Source organism: Aspergillus eucalypticola (assembly GCF_003184535.1).
Source record: "Aspergillus eucalypticola CBS 122712 chromosome Unknown BO83scaffold_31, whole genome shotgun sequence".
NCBI lineage: Eukaryota > Fungi > Ascomycota > Eurotiomycetes > Eurotiales > Aspergillaceae > Aspergillus > Aspergillus eucalypticola.
This window is the reverse complement of record NW_020290305.1, coordinates 107,845-125,963: the sequence shown is the minus strand read 5'-3', so window position 1 is coordinate 125,963 and position 18,119 is coordinate 107,845. Positions and strand designations below refer to the sequence as shown.

Genomic DNA, 18,119 nt, shown 5'->3' with positions numbered 1-18,119 from the left:
CTATGCTATACTGACCTTTACTGTGTAGATTCCAGAGATATCTCATCGTGCTGCTGAGTAGATCCAACAGAAGGCCGAATAGAGTTTGGGATGAGCGGTATGAGTAGGCCAGGTAACCTTCAAAATGTTTCGAATGGGGAGGCAGGGGCGATCACAATTCTGAGTGGTGAGGCTGTGATTGATGGGCCTGAACTTTGAGAGGCATTGGAGGAGAATAAAGGAAAATCGAAGCAGTAAATTGGGCCAGGGAATGATGAATACACCTATATACTCTGGAAAAGCAAGGATATTCTCCTAAGCAGCTAACGATAATCAAGGAGGAAGCCTAGTGATCGGCTGTAATTTGGCTAAGATATCGGGCCCCTTCTACCAATATATTGGACTTCTACTCATCTTGTAAGCCGCTTTGAAGGAAATTGCCGTTAGGATAGTTTGTTGTCCTCGAGATTCTGGTTTATGACTCGTGGGCAAAGAGGGATGCCGCTAAGTAATTTTATTTCACGGAAATTAACGCATAAATTGAGGACATATTCGTAATCTTGTTGTAAAAGAAATGGTCTTTGTCTCACCGGAGCTTAATCTGCCGTGTATTTATGTCTCTCTCAAGTGGGAATTACACAAGTAGTAATTTTCTTGTATACGGACGTCTTCCTCTTCTACTGACTTCCTTGAACCTCCATGCTTGCAGCGGGAACTCCACCTGGGAAGCGCACCATCACAGTGGTGCGAATGGGTAGAAATTCCTCTTCGCAGCGTTTCCATTCCCGCATCTCACTCCTCGTCAGGCTCGCGGGCATTGCCGGCCTCAATTCATGCACCTTGGCTACCTGAAAGTTGCACTTTTCGTAGAGAGGAACACCGGGATCAGTGGCATCCAGTCTGGTCTCCAGCCCCAATCGGTCTGCCTCTGCCAGTCCCCATTCCATCCACTTACTACCAAGACCTTGCTTTTGATACTTGGGTCTCGTGAAACCAATGTGGAGGTCTATCTAACATTGCCAGTGGGCTATTGGATGTAAAGGCCCAGAATTGTTTCTCTCAGTAAGGAATGTGTAGCAACCGTCCAAAACCAAATAATGTTCACAAAAGGATAGACTTACACGCATGCGGCCCTTGGCCCATCTCATGCCGTGGCTGCTCATATTGCTGCACAGCCTGAGTCACAAAGTTCCTGATTACACCTTTGGGATACCAATCAACCTCGACCGGTGGGCGTTTGGCCAAAGAGCTGGCATTGTCGAATAAATACCATTTGGCAGCGGCCGCAATCCCTTTCTTCTCTACATCCATCACCTTGATCCATTTGACGGTCGGCTGCTCCCTGATGAAAGACGTGCGCTGGTCCTCGATACTTCTCTGTGGGCTCTTTTCCCAATCGCCATCTTCAATGGGGAAGAAGAGGCGAAAAATGCCCTGCGGAGGATTGTCAAACGTTTCCCACTGTGCGGCTATGAGCTCGGGAAAAGTCATCTTCTTTGGCAAGCTCAAGTGACCAATTCATTGTACAGAGCCGTGACATCCAGGCTTGGGAATGATGAGCCAAACTGAATAGGGTACGGCGGTTAATAGCGGCCATCGGGCAATTACGTTTATTAACACCAAGTCCCTTCACCGCCAGTAAAATTGATTGAAAAGTATGATTTTTTCAAGACTTTGAATAAGGAAACTACGATAATCGATATACAGCAAAGACTATATAGGGTGTTGGTCAAGGATTGAGCCACCCGGGTGTCCAGGAACTACGGGTTTAACCGGTTTTTAAGGTTATGGACCACTGTATCATCCAGGAATTCTCCCCCTTGGACCAGGAGTTGATAAACAGGCATTTATTGGTATGGACTTATGCAGTGAGCTAAATACGGCACGGTTGAGGTCATCGTAATATGCATTAACTTAGTAAAGCTCTAGCCATCAAGACTGCGCCCTCCCGTGTGGCGATTCGGCTAGGGGTAGTGGGATCCCGCTGCTGATTTGAATAGACCTAATAACAGTTGACAACCGCGATATATTGCTACTCATGTTTCTGCAGGATGTTCTGTCAAGGGGGCATCATCTATGTGCCGAAAGAATGAATTCAGAATTAGTTGCCTGTCTCATCGGCTTAGAATTTGGCTTACAAAAGCATGACAATGACAGTTACTGCAAATATATTGTGATGGATATAGTAATGTCTGATCATAAAGCTCATAATACTCATTACAAACAAAAGAACTGCAATCTTAAAACGCCGAGTATCCAAGTCAGATTGTACAGTCTGAATCCCTCCATACGCTCCATTTCTTCCTCTGTAACAACATTCACTCCTTCTCAGCAGGACCAAACGTAGTGGCAGCCACCGCCATGGCAAGCTCGCCCGAGTGGCTAATACTGACCTGAACCTTGGCCAGCTGCTTCTCTTCAGCGAGCTTCTTGATTTCACCATGTAGCTGCAGTCTCATTAGTCTGTGATCAGTACAGATTCAGGAACAGAGCAACCCACATGAACAGTTGGAATCCCACCATCACTGAGAATCTCAATATCGTTGAGCGGAGTCCCTGCTCCCTTGGACGGGACCTGCAAACTCTTGAACACGGCTTCCTTGGCTGCCCAACGGCCTGCAAACGAGTGTGCCGGATCTGGTGCAGCATGGCAATACTCCCTCTCGGCTTCAGTGTAGTTCCGCTCCAGGAATACGTCGTTCTCAACATTAATAGCAGTCACAGACTCAATGTCCACACCTACCGAGGTCGTTCCCTCCGTCGACACAGCCGCCTCCACCCATTTCTGGCACGCGTCCATCAGCGGCTCGCTGGTAGGCGTTGAGGGCGTCTCCACGGCAGTTAACACTCCGGAGCTTGTCTCAGAAATTGTGTCCTCTGAATCAGGATGCAGACATTTCGCATCGAAATAGTAGCTGCCGTCGTCAACGGCAACCCGCGCAAATGGATCCAAGAACACTCGCATCTCGTCCTCGGCGGCCCAGGCGGACGATGTCTTGGCCTGGAACAGACTGTTCGTGTTGAGCCCCTCGATAAAGGCACGGTTGGCCATTTCACAGCGTCGGAGGGCCTTGATGCGATACGCCTCGTAGGGCGTCCGATCCACCGCGGCAAAGAGATAGCGCGGAGACACACCCACCACCAGACCGCCCTTCTGGCCGAATCCGAAGGAGGTGAGCATGAAGGCTCGCACGTCGCGTGTCTGAATGGACTCAGCAGGATACACGAGATGGTCGAACTGCTGCAGGACTGAGTCGACGTTGTCTGCGTTGCGGTTGCCTGGCACGATTCCTGACTGCAGGATCTGCAGGCCTCCGTTCAGCATCCATGCTCCTGCGGCACCCTTGGGGTGGCCCGTTAAGTACTTCTGGCACACGACCATAACTGGATTACCCTTGGTGCGGCCGAGATGGCTCATCATTGTGTCGATCACCTCCGACTCATTCTTGTCGTTGGCCTTGGTCGAAGTGCCGTGGAATGAGGCCACCGCGATATCATCGACGGTGAGATCCCATACAGCCAGCGCTGCCCGAATGGGTGAGATGCCGGGCTCTTGTTGTCGCAGATCTAGCCCGTAGAGATTCTGGGCCTGACGCATCTGTGATGCTGCAGCCCTGTCAATGACCTGGGCCAGGTGTGGTGAGAGCTGACCATCCTGTCGGGCCTGCTGAAGGTGGCGAGCCGCCCCCTGCTGGATCTGTGTTCGCAGCTCTTCAAACTGCTTCTGGCGGAATGTGGCATCCAGAAGTGGTGACAGCGACGCAGTAGTCGATTCACGGGCAGCGGTCAGGATGCCCTTACCTGGTGCAGGCACAGAGCGACCAATCTTGTCGCCCGCCATTTGCGAGTACGCGACGATGCCGTAGATGGGCACTCCCATCTCGAGCGCCAACTGTGCCGTCATGAGCACCTGTACACCACATCCAGCAGACTCGACAAATCCTGCGCGGGAACTAGCCGTCGGGCGACAGATTTCTCGTGGAGTGCGACCGCGTGCCAGCTCCTCCACGGTGTTGGCTGTCGCCTTCATATTGGCGAACTCGTACGACATCTCCTCCTGCAGGTCATCTGTGCCACCCACCAGGGCCACCTTCACCTTGCCGGCCTGAATGCCCTCACAAGCCGTGTCCAACGATTCAATGGCCGTGGCGCATGTTCCTGACGGGGACTTGATGGGACCCGCCGCACCCATGAGCAGCATGTTCGCCCAGGCATCCATGGCATTGGGGAACGACTCTTGCAGGATATCATTCTGCACGTCGCGGTCGAGATACCGGTCGCGGTACACACCACGCATGGCGATCAATCCGCCTGCGCCCGTGCCAATGCAATTGGCCAGCTCCGAGACGTGTATGTGTCGGTACAGCTCGTAGGGGTCCTGGATGCCGGCGCTCAACATGGCCTGACACACACAGCACAAGACATACAACGTGATCGGATCTACCTGCGAGACAATGTCTGCTGGGATACCATACGCCTTTGGATCCCATCCAGTAGGCAGCTGGCCCGACACTAGTCGGTCGAACGGCTGCGCCTTGGGCACCAAGAACCGTGCTCCGGGCTTGAATTGCACATTGTACTCCTCCCCATCTTCACCAGCTGCAGAGATCGAGACCTTGTCGCCATGCTTTGACTTGAATGCGGTAGCGACAGCACGAGTCGCCTGGAAGACAGGTAGATCCTCCTGCACCACCACCTCCTGCAGGAATTCCTTCTTGGCAGGATCGTAGCCATCGTAGAGTTCTGGCTCGATGAAGCGCAAACCCGCGTGTTCATGGATATATTCGCCATACTTCTCTGCGAAGTCGGCCTCGTGCACAGGCTGGTTGGATTTGGTGTCGACCCAGCCTACGTAGGGAGATCCCTGCTGGTCGCCCTCGAAGTGCTTAACCAAACCCATGATCCAGGCCATCTCGACGTACCCCTCGGGACTGAGATCTCCGGCTCGCTCCATGTCCCAGCGTGTACGGGCACTACCCCAGGGTCCTAGCTCAGAGTAGCCAACCACGACAATAGTCTTGTTCAGGTCGATCATGTCACGTCCGGGCAGCTGTATACCTGCCGTCATGACCTCGTAATCCGGCAGGTCTGGATGGCCGACCGTCAGATTGGCACGCGGCTTGCGTGTAGTCGGAGCAGTGATCGGCTGTTGCTGTTCCTCTGGGCCCTTCAACAGCTTTTCGTGCAGCTCATCCTCGGCTGCAATGGCCTTGCGTGCGCGAGCCTGGTGTTGCACCTGCTTACGGGCGGCAGTCGACAAACCCTTCAGGTCAGCCAGCTGCTCCATCTTGCCACCCAGGTCTGCGTACACGGGCGTGTCTTCACAGGCCTCTGCAATGGCGGGAGTCATCAGCGCCATTATGTTCAATGCCATCTCCGCCGACGAGAAGGTGATTACGTCTTCAGCCTCGATGGCCTCGGCCACAATGTTGTTGGCGCTCATCAGCCCTGTGCCACGGGTCCAGCCGATAACGGCGCCGCACACAGTCAGGTAGTCACCCCAGCTTTCGGACTTGAAGCGGTTGAAGAGAGTCTCTAGGCCAATTTTTGACTCCGAGTAGAGCCCGTCCCCGCCGAAGGTACCGTGGTTGGGTGAGAGCGGCAGAATGACCTGCGTCGGGTTGGCCCCGTATCCACGGGCTTCCTTTTGTTGTTTGATACAACCCAGCAGGCGCAGAAGGTTGACCAGCATGGCGCGGTGAGCCACCTCGGACAGACCGTCGAGACCGTCAATCTGTCGGCCGTTCTCGGATATGGCAGCGAACGGGATCACGCAGTCAATGTCACCTGCAGTACTCAGAGTGTTGGTGTACAGATGAGAAATGAGGGCCTGGCAATCCTGGCGACTGGCCTGATTGAAGGGGAAGACTGTCAAGGACGAACCCCGACCACAGAAGTCGCGGTACAGGCTGCGATAAAAGTCCATGTTGGACCGACTGGTGGTGACAATGACATTGGCACCGGCTGTGAGCAGGCCACGCGTGATCTCAGCACCTATGGATTGGGGTCCGGCACCGGTGATCAGCACCGTCTTACCGGAGAAGCTGATACCGATGGATGTGGCCGCTTGGACAGAATCGAGGTAGCTGGATGTGAGAGCATCATCGTAGTTCCAGGCACTAGCTTTAGGACGACAGAGCCGAACAAAAGGTACGCTGTCGGCAATGGGGGCGTCGAAGCGACTTCCGCGCTTGAGTAGCTCGACGTAGGTATCTGGGCGTCCGCCAATGGTGCGAGGGATCTCTTCGTACTCGATAACTCCCTTAGGGCTGACAATGGTACGAGGACCCAGAGGTGGCAGCCGGTGGATGAAGACGGAGTCTCCTTGGAGTGCGTCACGGTAACCCTGGAACAGCTGCTCCAGGGGCTGGATCTGCAGCTGCTTGTCACTGTGGCGTAATGGGTGGGCAATGTGATACTTGACTAGATCGAAGGCGCTGGGATTCGAGCGATTCAACACCTGCCAGATCTTCTCCTCCTTCGCAGTGCTACCGGGTCCCAGCAGCAGCGAGGCAATATCGACGCGAGCCCAGTTCCACCAGGCGTCATAGCTGCGACCGCGTTTTGCGTCGAAGATGGGCGAGATGCGAGTCAAGAAGCCGTCACCGAACTCAGCCTGCCAAGCCTCCAACTTCTGGTCAGCTTCCTGCCATAGTTCTTCGCTGTGCGCTAGCTTCTGGACAAGCTCGCCGCCGTCGCTGTCCAAGATCTTCCCGAGTGCCAGGTGAAGCTGCTTGAAAGCGTCGTTCTGCTCCGTGCGTAGCCGCTCCAGCTCCTTGGAGTCAATCATAGCTCCGCCAGCGGCACCACCTCCGCCCGCAGACGCAGCAGCTGGGTTTATAGTAATGCCACAGTGGCGTCCGTACCGAGACACGACACTGTCGACGAATTCTTTGGCTGCCTGAGGGCTTTCAAGCCGGGACGAGGGGTCCAAGCTGACGGCATAGCAGAGAACAGCTGTTTGACGTTGAGAGCCCAAGCCCCAGTGTATCTCAAGGTGGCTGCGAATGCTGTTCTGATTCCACCCAGCGGGAAACCTGGCCGAGATCAAGCGGGCAATTAATGCAGACATGACTTTGCCAGGACGGCCGGTGAAGCTGCCATCGAGAGCTGCCCCGACAGCTTCGAGTGGAAGGTCTTCGCAGCCGTCGGGTGTACCACCGAACTCGGCCACCAGGTCACCAATAAGTTCATTCTGTAGTGTAGATTTACCTGGACAGCGTTAGAAGGGAACTGTTGAGAAGGTTAGATGAGCCAGTCTTACCTCCAGACAGGTCCCGAATGCATTTCTGAAGAGGCACCTGGTCAAATGGCTGCTTCAGCTTCTGGGCACTCAGAGCCAGCACGATATCCAGCGCAGATAGTGGCACATCATCGACAGCGGCTGCCGCTACAACCGGAGCTGCGGGAGCTGCAGCAGGAGCAACCGGGGCTTCAGGGGCCACAGCAACTGGTGCTGGGGTGACTGGGGCAGCTTGAGTCTCTGTCGTGGCCACTGGTTGCGACTCTTCGTATTCATAGCATATCTGCCCATAATCATCGCTGTGAGAAAGGAATTGACGGCGAATCAGGCGCAGCTGGTCCTGCAGCTGGTGATTGCGGGCAACCGTCTTCTTGCCCATGGTGGACAACACCTTGGCCGGGCCGACCTCTACGTATCGCTCCACGGCCTCATCTCGCGTGAAGAACTCTTTCTGTGTATCAATCCTGATGGGGTCAGTGGCAAATTTGCAGCTCGGGGATATGAACGAAACTCACCATTGAACCGGAAAGGCAAATTGGTAGCTAGTCAGGTTCGTTAACCTACAACTCTCAGGGAATTTTGACCCGTAGTGGCACTTACGCCAGCAGTTCAATGAGCAGTGTCCGTGCCAGAGCACGTCGCTCCTGCTCTGAATCTGGAAGTGATTGAATCGGTTCGCCCATCTTGTGTTGGGTGTTATGTGGTGATCTGGAGACGAAGATGGACATCGCGGAGGGGGAGTTGTGGGGTGTGGCACGACAATGCTGTTCATATAGAGGTCCCTTCCTCAAAGCGGACAGCATTAATCCGATATAATTATCTTCAACCGCTGGCCGAGCAGTGTCGCGTTCACAGATGTCCGAGGACCCCGGGCATTTCGGCGCATCAGTTATGACTGAAGGGGGGGTGGCCCGGCGGCCGATGCCCGACGGCAGGATTCGAGGGATTCAGAGCCCCCAAGTGTAGCAGAAGGGATTACACAATTAAAACCGCATCAGAAATTTGTACGTCTGGCCTGTCAGCGATGTAGCTTATATACGAGGTAATTCCATCAAGCTGGCACAGTAGTCTTGATTTACGATCCTCTATCTTCTAATCCCATATCAGAGTAGTATCAACGTCAATATGCCCGACATCGCACCCAACGCCGCTCGCAACGGCAGCTCTAAAAATGCAGAGACCAAGCCAGAAACCCCAGTTCTCCATGTGATAGACAGCCGCACGGGGAACTATTTCCCCATCCCTATCGTGCGCAACGCCATTAACGCAAGTGAATTCAAGAAACTCAAGTCCCCGGAGGATCCCGCACATCCTGAAGATCAGAACGAGCAGGGCATCCGGGTGTTTGACCCCGGCTACTCCAACACGGCTGTCAGTGAGAGTCAGGTTACCTACATGTGCGTTACCTCTCGAGAGATTGTTCATGGTGAATAGCAACTGATAAAGGGGTGTAGCGATGGCCTGAAGGGAACTATTCAGTACCGAGGCTACAATATCGAGGATATTGTAGGGAAGAAGAAGTTTATTGACACGGCACACCTACTCATCTGGGGCGAATGGCCGACGCCAGAACAGGCCAAGTCGCTTCAGGAGAAGCTTTCCAGCGTGCCTATTCTGGATGAATCCGTCTTTAAGGTGATTCAGGCATTCCCGTAAGCTTCACACAAGTCATATGCTCTAATTGTCCCACCAGAGTCTAACAGCTTTAGTCCCAACTCGTCCATCATCGGCATGATGATTGCCGCGCTCTCCGCCGTCCAGAGCTCCCAGATGGACCGCATCCCCGCTCACGCGGCCAAGAATCTTTACTTGGGTAACCCCCAGGCCGTCGACGATGAGATCGTCCGTCTGATGGGCTCGCTGTCTATGATCACCGCTGCTGTCTACTGCCATCACACCGGACGGGAATTCACCCAGCCTCGCCCGGAACTCTCCTACATCGAGAACTTCCTCTTGATGATGGGCCACGTTGAGTCCAGCACTGGACTGCCCAACCCGCAATACGTCGACCGCATTGAGCGTCTCTGGGTCCTCATCGCCGATCACGAGATGACCTGCTCGACTGCCGCGTTCCTGCAGACGGCTTCCTCTCTGCCAGATGTATTTTCCTGTATGATCTCCGCACTTTCGGCCCTCTATGGTCCGCTGCATGGTGGAGCCATTGAAGTGGCTTACAAGAACTTTGAGGAGATTGGCTCGGTTGAGAACGTTGCGGCAAAGATAGAGCGTGTCAAGGCCGGAAAGGAGCGCCTGTATGGTTACGGTCACCGCATCTACCGCGTGACGGATCCGCGCTTCATCTTCATCCGCCAGATTCTGGACGAACTGAAGGAGGAGATCGCCCGTAACCCGCTGCTGAAGGTGGCGTTCGAGGTGGACCGTGTCGCCTCGGAGGATGAGTATTTTGTCACCCGAAAGCTGCGGCCCAACGCCGATCTCTTTGCGGCGCTGGTGTACAGTGCTATGTAGGTAGATTCCGTGAAGGACTTGTTTCAGACAGAAGACCCGCTAACACAATGGGTTTAGGGGCTTCCCGACTGAGTTTATTCTGCCGTTGTCACTGTTGTCCCGCACGCAGGGATTCATGGCCCACTGGAAGGAAGCCATGTGTAAGTGATCCATTTTGCCAGCGAGTATCCCAGTCTGAGGCTAACGATGTGTCAGCGAGTACGGCACGTATCTGGAGACCCGGCCAGATCTACACCGGACACTTGAACCGTGAGATGGCGTAGGTTTAGAACAGTTTCTCTATCACCAATGAGGCAATCTTAGCGTAAAACGGTCAACAGCGTCACTGAAGCTAGCGCTAGCACGCACGCAAGCCTACAGGCCACCTAGGCCAAGCCTCGGAATGTTTCCGACAGTCGCTGATGAAGACATGAAATGACTGAGACATGGATTTCCCTCGAGATCGCCTGGAATGTGGGTAGGATGGCGTCTGTGAGATATGGTCACCAGGTAGCCAATACAATGGTCCAATAAGGCCCAATAAGATAGTTGCGAGTGTCTGAAAGTTTCCCACTATCCAACAAGGGTAAGCCCAGCTCGTGGTGCGGTAGATTGTGGCATAAAGAGTGAGACAAATAGTTATGTTTGCTTCATTCGACAATTAAATCCGGGCGATTACTTCATGCCAGATGGTTCGCTGCTACCGAACAACGGACACATGTCGACGATAACCAATCTCAGCCTCAATCGCAAGGGCGGATGTCCCAGGGAATTGCTGCTGCTTTTCCCGCAGGCGAGTAGCATGGGGGTATTTTGATAGCGGCGTGCTCCGTGATAGATGGCATCCCTGCCCCTATAGGAGCACGGCAATATGCATAGGCTGTAAGTCACTCGTCAGCGAGGTTTTTGGTCATCATATTAGGACAATCCGGATGCAGTACCTCGCATTACCTTGCGTGCATATTATCACACAATCCACATCTGGAACTGAAGCTCCGAGCCTGGAAATCACTCCCTCATCCGGCTGGAGGGCGCACTAGTCTCACTCTAAAGCGACCGTTTGTGATGCGTGGCACGTCACCGGCTGACTCCATTTGAGAAAGTCGCGCTGTGTATATCGGTCCTAGCCGAGATCATCGAAATTAGACTTCGGTCCGTTGCTTTACCGTTCTTCACAGCTAGATGGCCTTGCGGATCGACGCAGGAGGTGGTAGTCGCGCGTCAGAGTTACTTAGACGCCCTTGTTTCACCCGGGATGGTGCTTGACAGCCCGCGGTTCATGATCGGCAGTGTTTTACAAGACTACCTTATTTAACTTTCTTTGCAGTCAACGGAGACTTATCGGTGATCGGCATCGGGCGTGCTGGTCTGTGGGCCACTGGTGTTTTCGCGAGCTCTCTGGTTTCTCTTGTCTGCCAGGTATGACTGCTCCGAGGTAATTGATTACGCAGCAAGATTGCAGAGCTTCTGCGTGATAGCGAGCAGCGAGAGAGTCATCTTATTTCCGAGGGCAGCGAACTCCGTCTCCGAAATGGTATCAGGAGCGATGCTGCGAGTGAGCTATCGGGGTCGCTTTTCTGCTAGCGGGAGAGACGCGATGCGGGTTATTCAGCAAACTACACTAGTGAATTAGTGTCTGTTAGTTTGACCAGCCTAGTGAGTCGCTTCTGCTGAAGATTGCAGGGCTCACCGTATAGGATGAAAAGGAGGGAGGGGATGGGACTGACAGGATTGCCAGGCCCACCAGCCGCGCTGCCAGTTCCCTCCATCACCCACCAATGCTTAGCACGACACCACCCACCTGATGGTGGACTGAGTGCTGGAAATGGTATCAAGCTGACTAAAGTACTATGGATAGATTTTGCAGGAATGTTACATTGGGTTTCTGAAGGACTTCCTCTTTCTGCTGGATGTAGATGACAAATGCAGCGTAATCTCTCACATAAGAATATGATGGCGCGTGGTTGGATCAAAATACGAGGCCTAAGCCCCCGCGGACGCCCTAACCCAAATTTCGGCTTCACGACGGTCCTTCCTTCCCCCAGCCGTCCGAAACTAGACCCACCCGGTGATGGCTTGCTGTCGATCTGCTCAAGAGCCTGTGCAAATTGCAGAAATGAACTTCCGCGGTCTGGTCTACGCCCGGAGGAGAGGATGAAGAGAGGAAGGGAGGATTTCCTTGGCGAGCATGCAGTCAGCGTGAAATTATCTCAATCACATGTCCTCTCCGATTTTCGCACCCGGGATATCAAACAAACCGAACTTGAAATGCGACTGGAGTTATATCTAAGCAGTCTGGAAAGGTATTCTGGATACCACGCTGAATAAGCGGATATTAAGGAATTGTAAGTCAGTGCCGCAGTGTGGACCTACGAGGCATTAGTAGCAGGAATGGATTGAGCTCTGAAACATCGTACTTGCAACACTAAACATGATCGTCTCAATATATCTTCTATATCATTAGCTTGGGTGCCTGTCATATGACAAGCCCCGGGCCAAAAGGTACCACAGCGGGAGAGATGAGGATGAAGATGAGACAATCCTGCAGCAGACAAGATGATCGTTGGTCCTGGCGGAGAATCGCCTGGATGTGACTGGCCAGATCGCATGTGCATGGGTCATGTTCCATTGGATGAGGATTCGCTACATCGGTAAGTGCTCCTTTCGGACCGCGTCCGTCACCTCCCACAACTAAGGAACGGCAGCAACAGTTTCCGGAGCCGCTCCATCAGATAATGAGGGTCTGCTGGGTCTAGCCACTGCCAATCGATCGATCTGCCTCGTGGCGCCACGCCTGCTAAAGGCGGCAGATCGTCGACCAGAGGTCCAGACGCCTTTCGGGGACTGGACCGTTAGCCGATGCTGTCGCTGGGACACTTTGCTCCGATATCTCAACGATAACATCCTGAGCCTGAAGCACCTCCAATCTGTCTGGTATCGTAGCTTATCCATCACACAGGTTAGGTATCCAAGCTGGTCTCGAGTGCAACCTTCTTTAGTGTCGATGTTATGACCCTGCAGAGGACGTGAAGGGCGACAGGGGAAGAGTGAGAACAGACTAACGATTACAATCATTTTAGCATACCAATATCCAGTTGAGTAACATGGAGCTGCTAGGTAGCTGAATTAGCAGTATAACACGCTACATCCCTGCGCAAAAGACAACCATCCCTGTCGATGGAGATATGAACACGCATGTCTGGGTTGGATATACCATGCTGATGACTTGCCCGTTACGGATACATCCGACATCCGAATCTGATAATTATCTTAGCAGGCTTAACAGCTCGTTTGACTTGCCTGCTCTGGTGTTGCCACTCGGGAGGATTCAGCAGACTGGGTGAACTTTGGTATCCCGGACCAGTGCGGGTAAGCGCCATGTCCATCACGGAGCGATGGCTGCGCCACGCGGACAAAGACAGGTTGAAAACACACGGACACTCCTTCCTGCCAGTGGGTCGAGGCTATAACACCGCAAGATTATGAAAGACTATTCCTCCTCGCCCGGCCCTCTTCACCAGATGTTGCTATCGAACGTGCCAAGTGCAGGATTCTAAAGACAGGATCACCCCCTCAAACACGCGGAGCTATCAGAGGCTGACAGTCCTCCCGCTGAGGTCAGCGCTAGGAATCCTCCGCCCACCAGGATCGCCTTCTGCAAGACGCCATCCAAGAGAATGAGGAAGCTTGATGAGCCTGGTGTGACACTGGAGGAGGTTGAGGTGGTTCTCTCCCGATAACGGTCTGCGGGTCTAAGTGGTCCTTGCGTGTTGCCCAGAGATACCTTCAGTCTTGGTATATCAGCCGGTGCATGGCCTGTTGAGCGGTACATGGTAGCCAAGCTCTCCTCGTATTCCCTGAATCAGTGCGTCGTAAATCGCGATCCTTCTGCCGGAGTGTTGCCAACCAAGCAAGCTGGCAACCTGTGTGAACATCATGACTGCTCCCCGCGCATCAAGCGTGTCTGTCCAGAAAAATCGACCCCGGCAGACGGGGTCGCTGAGCCCAGCGTGCGATGAGTGTCGAATCCGCAAAGTGCGCTGCAATAAAGAGTATCCCAAGTGCTCAAGCTGTCGAGCATCTAATCTGCCCTGCGAATTCTCCAACAAGGGCAAGCGCATCAACCATACCAAAAAACTGTATGTGGCCCCTCTCACCTCCCTTGGTGGTCAGTGCTGCCTGGGTGAACTTTGGTGGGGTGTTCCCCGTCTGACAAGCTTTTCTCATAGTGTGAGTGATGTGGAGCTTTTGGGCAGTCGTTTAGGCAAGATTGAAGAGGCTCTCTTTCGCTGCTTGTCGGTGGTTGAAGCTGCCAACACTACGCGAGACGGCACTCCAACCCAAACCACGTCTCGGCCTGGCTCAGAGGGTCATGAGGATCGAGAAGAGTCTCGCCGGGGCTCGGTCGAGTCTGAGGAAAGCTGGTCAGATGGATCGTCTGATCTGCTTGCTCACGGTGAACGAGATCCCGAGACAGATCCGTTGCACTACAGCAGTCCGGTGGCATCGCTCTACTTTGAGGCGCAGGCTGCAGGCAACCAGCTGATATCGTCAACTCTGTCAACAGAAGACGGCTCCAAGCCAGTGAGTCCGCGCGTGAGCGAGACCCTGACCCCATCAACGCCCCTGGAAGCGTATTTGGTGGACGCCAACGAGCTCTTCCAAGAGCTGGCCACCGGTCCTCCTCCTGTCACTGAGCCCAAGTACGACGATCTCCCGCCGGCACTACCTCCAAGAACTCTGCTAGAAGGTTTCGTGGAAGCCTACTTTACCGACCTGAATCCTTTCCTCCCACTCTATGACCGACAAAGCGTGCTTGATGCCATTCAACAACAGTATGGACCGCGAAGCGATGGGCCCGACCTGGCCTGGGTATGTTCGTTCAATAGTATTCTACTGCACACCCTTGAGGCCAAGTCGAGTGCCGCACAGCCAGGAGGCCATACAGGAGATAGTACGCTAGAACGAGGTTTGGTGGTGCATCTTCTGCTCAATGCCCGCCGCTGTTATAATAACTTTGAGCGCCTCCTGCAACCACGTCTCGCCAACGTCCAGAGCTTGTTTAGTATGGTATGCTCCAGCCTCCAATCCGCTTAACTTCAACCCCATTCTCACGTCGGCAGGCACTGGTAGCACTCCGATACTTTAGCTTCACAATGTTCGAGACGGTATTTGCGCAGGCCTGCCAGTTGGCCCGCACCATCGGGCTGCACCAGACTGCCGCAGGTTCTCCACAGGAAGCAGAGCGTCGCCGCCTTTTTTGGTGCCTGTTCATCATTGACGTTAGTGTCCACTCCAGCCTTGATACAAGATCTTTGCCTGACCTAGAGTATAGAAGCATGCGACTTTGGCAGCTGGCAAGCCGTGTCTCCTCCCTTCTTATGCCTGTGTCATCCCAATTCCCAGTTCCAAGTGTGGGTCACTCATCGATGATCAGTTCACGGCGCGCATAATGCTGGCCACCATCCTAGAGGAGTTGTATCGTCGCCTGCATTCAGCCCGCAGCACGCGGCGTGGCCGTGAGCAAATCTCACGCCGTGCTATCCAACTGAGCCGCCGGATAGAGGACTGGGCGGTACAGCACGAACACGCCCTTCAACCTACGGGCACACCAGAGGCGTCCCAGGTGCTGGCGGCCGCGGAATTGCAGTACGCATTATATATTTGTCGAGTTCTCGTAGAACGCCGCATCAATGGGCCGGAGAGTCGATCCCTTCGGTATATCCACGCTCGTGCAGGTCTGCAGTTGCTTCAGGAGTTGTGCCATTGTGACCGCCTGGGAGGACGTCGCGTTGGCTACGCCTTCTTCGCCAGGTATGTCGGCTTTTCGGCAGACTGTTCCCTCCTAGTCCACTCATACTAAATTTCCCCCAGCGTAACACTAAACTACTCCCTTATTCCCTTCCTCGAAGTGTATATTCGGGTGCTGCAGGATCACCCCCAAGCGGATGCGTCGGATGTGGCGCTCCTGACGTCCTTCGCGGCGCGCGCGGACAGTCTGGCCGCACAGACAACAGCAACTTCGTATACGGCCCGAGTGCGCGAGGTCAGTGCTCTCTGCTATCAGGTTGTCACTCGGCTCCACCAGCCCCCCGATGTAGCCGAGTCCCAGGTGGATCAACCGACATTGCCGGACCCTTTCTGGGACCTGAGTGCCATGGCAGCCGATGCCGGGTGGGACACAACGCCAGCAGCGCCCCAATTTTCCAGTAACTTATCGACGCATCCGAATCCTTCTTTCTTCCTCGATGCGGGAGGTTCCGTTGGACCGGCCTTCTCGCTGAGCGATCCTATCTTCACGGATGGTGGGCCGGTCATGTTTGACAATCTGCTGGACCCGTTTGCCGGCGTGGATACTTCTTTGGGGCTGATGCAGTGAACTGTCTCGTCCTACTCTGACGCTTACGCTGTTACGCTGTTAATTGGATGTTTATCTAGCATGGGGGGTTCTTTTAAATACTGGGATTCGGCATCGCAAGGTTGGCTGGCACTATTATCTTGTTATCTTGTTTCATTGCATGTTTGTATTGTGATAGATAGATCAGTAGATAGATCGTTTAGACATAAACATAAACCACATATTCATCAAGAGTGTCTAAGGTAGAGATTTCCGTACATTCCTCAGCTACAAACTGAACAAGTTCACAAAATGGCATGCCGGTAGCGACATAAACTCCTCCGATGCCACCGTCTTCAGGATGTGCTGCACTTTTTCGGTCGACAGTCGCAATCCCAGATTCCGCTCCGCTTTTGCGTAAACTTCCTGTGGCGTCTCGGGGCGACGAACATGTCCCAGCGGATACTCTACTAGTACCTCAGGCAGCGTCGTGCCATCCGTCAGGGTGACGGTGAGCGAGTTTGCCACACTGCGCACCGCCATGTCATGATAATCAGCCGTGTATTTGGGGTCTTCCGCCATTGTGATCTTCTGACGCAGTGCATCGACGCGCGGGTCTGTCGCCCAGGGACTGTCGTCCTGGTAGTCGGCCGTCTCGACCTGCGCTCCCTTCAGCAGCACCACAGCTACCATGTACCGCAGACAGTGGTCACGATCTGCGGCGTTGTGCAATGTTGCTCCGCCCTTGTTAATGATTGTCATACCAGCAGCCTGAGTCTTGGCGTGGATCGACTGGATATCCTTGGCTGGGTCGAGTCCACGCGCCCGCAGGGTATTGGCCACTTCCAGCGCGGCCTCCACCGCTGTCATGCCATGGCCCTCGGCAGTGTTCACCTTGAACAGCACGGTTTCAATGACCCACGTGCCAAATGGCTGGGGAAGGTCAAACTCTTGGCCCTTAAACAGGACATCATAGAAACCCCAGCGGGGTGTGGTCAGCACCGTGTTGGCACCGGGTTGTCCGGCCTTGGCTAGTAATGCCAGGTGCACAGCCCGCATGCAAGCATCGCCAGCTGCCCATCCTTTGCGCGGACCAGTGTTAGGTGCCTGGCGGTAAACGCGGAGTGGGTGGCCGTCCATCCAGGCGTGAGAGACGGCACTGAGGGCCTGCTCGCGGGGAAGATCCAGCAGCCAGGCCGACACGGCGGTTGCGCCAATCTTGACAAGGATTGTGTGGTCCAACCCAACCTTGTTGAAGGCATTCTTAATCTGGAAGCAGCCCTGAATCTCATACGCCTTGATCAGGGCCTCCAAAACCTGCTGCATTGTCACGATGCTGTCGGGGTCGCCCTCTGCCAAGGCTACACGACTACGGACATCTGCGACGGCCAGGATCGCACCTAGGTTATCTGATTCAACATTATTAGTGCATGTGGCTTGACAATTGCTGGAGTGGTTTATAGCTCACCCGAAGGATGTCCCCATTCTGCACCGGGGAAGGCGTCATTGTGATCGAGGTAACGTATCATGGCCCCCAGATCAAAGGCTCCTTTGAGGATGTCCAGCTGGTAGGCTGTTCCCGGTAACCGGAACAAACCCGAGGTGGCTGGAGCGATGGGGAATGCCGGTCCAACAAGCTGAGCGCATTGTGGACTGGTATGGATACTTTCGAGGGCAGCACCAAGGGCATCCATCAAGGCGACCTTGGCCCGCGACCAGGCAATGTCTGTGGTGATCTGGTAGTCGTAGACATAGTCGACGATGGCCTGGATCACGGCATCGTAGGGCTTGCGGGAATTGTCGTCGGCGGCAGGAATGACAGTCATGCTGAATGGATACCGATTGGATGATAAGAGAACGCAGCAAATCTTCCCTTTTCATGATAAATCACTTGTCGCCTTCCAAGTACTTTATGAATGTTGCCTTCAGGCAATGGCGGACCGGATCCTCCATCCTGGCGCTGTTCGGGTTTCGGCCGCCGGATGGCACTGTGCAGTAACACCGAATGAACTGCTGCGAGATATTTTGGCCGCCGAACAGCTTTCAGTCGGCAGGATTTGGTCTGTCTGAGTCAGCCATCACATATGTGAGAGGAAATGAAGTGAGACATAT

General features: G+C 54.0%; 5 protein-coding genes across 5 annotated transcripts; 2 read left to right on the top strand and 3 right to left on the bottom strand.

The window, feature by feature from the left end:
* Positions 1-656: 656 nt before the first annotated feature.
* Positions 657-1,470, bottom strand: BO83DRAFT_402467 (putative GNAT family acetyltransferase; the record flags this gene model as incomplete). The annotated part of the gene is made up of 4 exons (XM_025533534.1): positions 657-985; positions 1,101-1,271; positions 1,294-1,317; positions 1,353-1,470. 4 exons carry the CDS (start codon positions 1,468-1,470, stop codon positions 657-659), a joined length of 642 nt encoding a protein of 213 aa, XP_025383821.1.
* An 827-nt stretch (positions 1,471-2,297) lies between these two features.
* On the bottom strand, positions 2,298-7,905 carry BO83DRAFT_455295 (fatty acid synthase alpha subunit FasA; the record flags this gene model as incomplete). Its single annotated transcript, XM_025537023.1, has 6 exons — positions 2,298-2,426; positions 2,480-5,178; positions 5,224-7,191; positions 7,244-7,686; positions 7,738-7,764; positions 7,823-7,905. 6 exons carry the CDS (start codon positions 7,903-7,905, stop codon positions 2,298-2,300), a joined length of 5,349 nt encoding a protein of 1,782 aa, XP_025383820.1.
* A 442-nt stretch (positions 7,906-8,347) lies between these two features.
* On the top strand, positions 8,348-9,954 carry BO83DRAFT_455293 (citrate synthase; the record flags this gene model as incomplete). The annotated part of the gene is made up of 5 exons (XM_025537022.1): positions 8,348-8,619; positions 8,677-8,874; positions 8,932-9,687; positions 9,749-9,831; positions 9,887-9,954. 5 exons carry the CDS (start codon positions 8,348-8,350, stop codon positions 9,952-9,954), a joined length of 1,377 nt encoding a protein of 458 aa, XP_025383819.1.
* A 3,652-nt stretch (positions 9,955-13,606) lies between these two features.
* On the top strand, positions 13,607-16,132 carry BO83DRAFT_455285 (Zn(II)2Cys6 transcription factor; the record flags this gene model as incomplete). The annotated part of the gene is made up of 5 exons (XM_025537021.1): positions 13,607-13,809; positions 13,900-14,740; positions 14,794-14,952; positions 15,006-15,484; positions 15,545-16,132. 5 exons carry the CDS (start codon positions 13,607-13,609, stop codon positions 16,047-16,049), a joined length of 2,187 nt encoding a protein of 728 aa, XP_025383818.1. The 3' UTR covers positions 16,050-16,132.
* A 163-nt stretch (positions 16,133-16,295) lies between these two features.
* BO83DRAFT_455284 (2-methylcitrate dehydratase) lies at positions 16,296-17,833 on the bottom strand (the record flags this gene model as incomplete). Its single annotated transcript, XM_025537020.1, has 2 exons — positions 16,296-17,416; positions 17,476-17,833. 2 exons carry the CDS (start codon positions 17,831-17,833, stop codon positions 16,296-16,298), a joined length of 1,479 nt encoding a protein of 492 aa, XP_025383817.1.
* Between the last annotated feature and the right edge of the window lie 286 nt (positions 17,834-18,119).